This window comes from Cebus imitator, unplaced genomic scaffold (assembly GCF_001604975.1).
Source record: "Cebus imitator isolate Cc_AM_T3 unplaced genomic scaffold, Cebus_imitator-1.0 Scaffold24, whole genome shotgun sequence".
Lineage (NCBI taxonomy): Eukaryota > Metazoa > Chordata > Mammalia > Primates > Cebidae > Cebus > Cebus imitator.
In genome coordinates, this window is record NW_016107339.1 from 10,481,286 (window position 1) to 10,483,909 (window position 2,624).

The window sequence follows — 2,624 nt, forward strand, 5'->3', positions numbered from 1 at the left end:
TCTTTTTTCTTTCTTTCTTTCTTTTTTTTTTTTCCAGAAAAATAAATAAAAAAATAAATGAAAGAAAGAAAATAAGCAGGAAAGGAGGAGTGGATTGGCCATAGCTGCCTCCCGGGCTCCCTTCTTACATGCTTATCAGTGACCTCCCCCAGGTGCCCCTCACCTTCCCCATTCTCACTTCCACCTCCCCAGCCTCCTCAGGTCAACTCTTCCCAGAACAGCTAGAGGTGTCTTTTTAAAAAGATAATTCCCACAAAGTCATTCTCTGAATTCAAAGCCATTACAGGGGTTCTGAATCCACACCTGGCCTGGCCCCAGGGCGTTAGTGCTTGCTGGCCCTCTGCCCAGAGGACCCTGTCCTGTGCTCTTTGCCTGGCTGCCTCCCTCTCCTGCCTCCGGCTGAAGCCTTCCTGGACACCAGCAGAGCAGTCCCCATCACCTGGTTGTACTTTATTCACAACATTTATGTCTCTCTGAAATCATCTTATTTATACATTTAAAAAATCATTTATGGCCGGGCTCGGTGGCGCATGCCTGTAGTCCCAGCTATTCGGGAGGCTGAGGCTGGAGGATCTCTTGAGCCCAGGAGTTCTGGGCTGTAGTGCGCTATGCCGATCGGGTGTCCGCACTAAGTTTGGCATCAATATGGTGACCTCCTGGGAGCGGGGGACCACCCAGGTTGCCTAAGGAGGGGTGAACCGGCCCAGGTCGGAAACGGAGCAAGTCAAAACTCCTGTGCTGATCAGTATTGGGATCGCGCCTGTGAATAGCCACTGCACTCCAGCCTGGGCAACATAGCGAGACCCTGTCTCTTAAAAAAAAAAAAAAAGAAAAAAAAATCATTTATCTCCCCCTGCTAGGAACCTCAGCTCTAGGAAACAGATCTGCTCTCATGTTCACTGCTGTATTTCTCAGCCCCTTGGACTAAAGTCCTTACACATTGCAGTCCTTACACTTTGCTATTCCTTGAATATGCCGGCACATTTCCACCCCTAGACCTTTGCCCTGGCTGTTCCCTCCACCTGGAATGTTCTCATTCCAGAGACCTGCCTGCTTTGCCGTTAGGAAGGACCTCCCTTTAGGTCTTTGCTAAAATGTCACATTCTTAGTAAGCTCTTCCCTGAGCACCCCATTTAAAACTGCAAACCCTGGCCAGGCGGAGTGGCTCACGCCTGTAATCCAGCACTTTGGGAGGCCAAGGTGGGTGGATTGCTTGAGGTCAGGAGTCGAGACCAGCCTGACCAACACAGTAGAACCCCATCTCTACTAAAAAAAAAAAAAAAAAAGCTGGGCGTGGTGGTGGGCAAGTATAATCTCAGTACTCGGGAGGCTGAGACAGGGGAATTGCTTGAACCCAGGAGGCAGAGGTTGCAGTGAACTGAGATTGCCCCACTGCACTCCAGCCTGGGTGACAAAGCGAGACTTCATCTCAAAACACAAACAAAACACCTGCAAACTCTTCTCCCACCACCACTCCCATAGCCCATTTCTGATTTTCCCTTTTCTTGCATGTTTATCACCTGAGATAAATATTAACATATCTTACTTCTTTGCCTCACACACTAGAGTGACAATTCCACAAGGGCAAGGATTTTTACCTTTCTTGCTTACAGCCATATCCCTAAATGTAGAAAAATAATTTACATATAGTAGGTACTCAATAAACTGTGTTGTATGAGTGAATATGTGTCTCCATTACCACATGTGCACATGAACGGGGCGGGGGCGTCTCTCTCACACTCACCTCTGTGGCAGCAGCACCTGGCACTGCCCTGGCACAGCTCCCAGGACCAGGGTGTTTTCTCTTTCCTCCGAGACATCCTCCACGCAATACTCCCTGCTGCCCCCACTTCTGGACTTCTCCCACACCAGCCCCCATGCCCACTCACCTCCCCAAACAGTCCAGGACAGTGGAGGAGGAGGTGACCGCACTCTCCAGCTTTCTTACCAAAAGCTTGTTTGTTGAAGAAAGTGAACCCCTGGTGAGGACGAAGAGAAAGGAGGGGAGAAGGAGCAGCAGCAGCCACTGGGGTAGCATCATGGCCCACAGGTGGTGGTGGCTTTTCCAAGGTCCAGCTAAACAACCTGCACACCGACCGTGTGGGTGTCCTCTGGGCTGTGGGAACACCAGGTAAAAGCAGTACCCGACGCTGTCAGAATTTTCCCATCCTGCACAAAGCTCGGGCTAGGCCAATCAGCAAATTCCACCGCAAGGTTTAGTTCAGGCAGACTAAGCCAATCCAATCAGGACCGATCTTAGGATGTTTGCTGAGAATTGTGGAACAGAGATGCTTTCTTTCTCTGCAAGGAACAGTATGAATGTACAAGGTGCAGTTAAGCGCCTGGCCTCTGGGGCAGGATTGTCTGGGTTCAAGTCTCAGCTCCAACCCTTACTCTAGGAGCCTCAATAACCTGTCTGTGAAACAGGGATAATTATAACACCTACTATGCACCTGTTGTGACAGAAAGATGAGTCAATACAGTTAAGAAACCACTTTGGGCCAGGCGCAGTGGCGCATGCTTGTAATCCCAGCACTTTGGGAGGCTGAGGCAGGCGGATCACTTGAGCCCAGGAGCTCGAGACCAGCCAGGGTAATATAGTGAGACCCTGTCTCTATTTAAAA

At 49.8% G+C, this 2,624-nt stretch overlaps 1 protein-coding gene across 1 annotated transcript in view; it reads right to left on the minus strand.

Annotated features, from left to right (window-relative positions):
* Nucleotides 1-2,041, minus strand: part of CLPSL1 (colipase like 1) — a 9,698-nt gene extending 7,657 nt beyond the window's left edge. The window contains exon 1 of the mRNA XM_017522452.2: nucleotides 1,949-2,041. Coding sequence (XP_017377941.2) covers nucleotides 1,949-2,041 — 93 coding nt within the window. The remainder of the gene's footprint in view (nucleotides 1-1,948) is intronic.
* Between the last annotated feature and the right edge of the window lie 583 nt (nucleotides 2,042-2,624).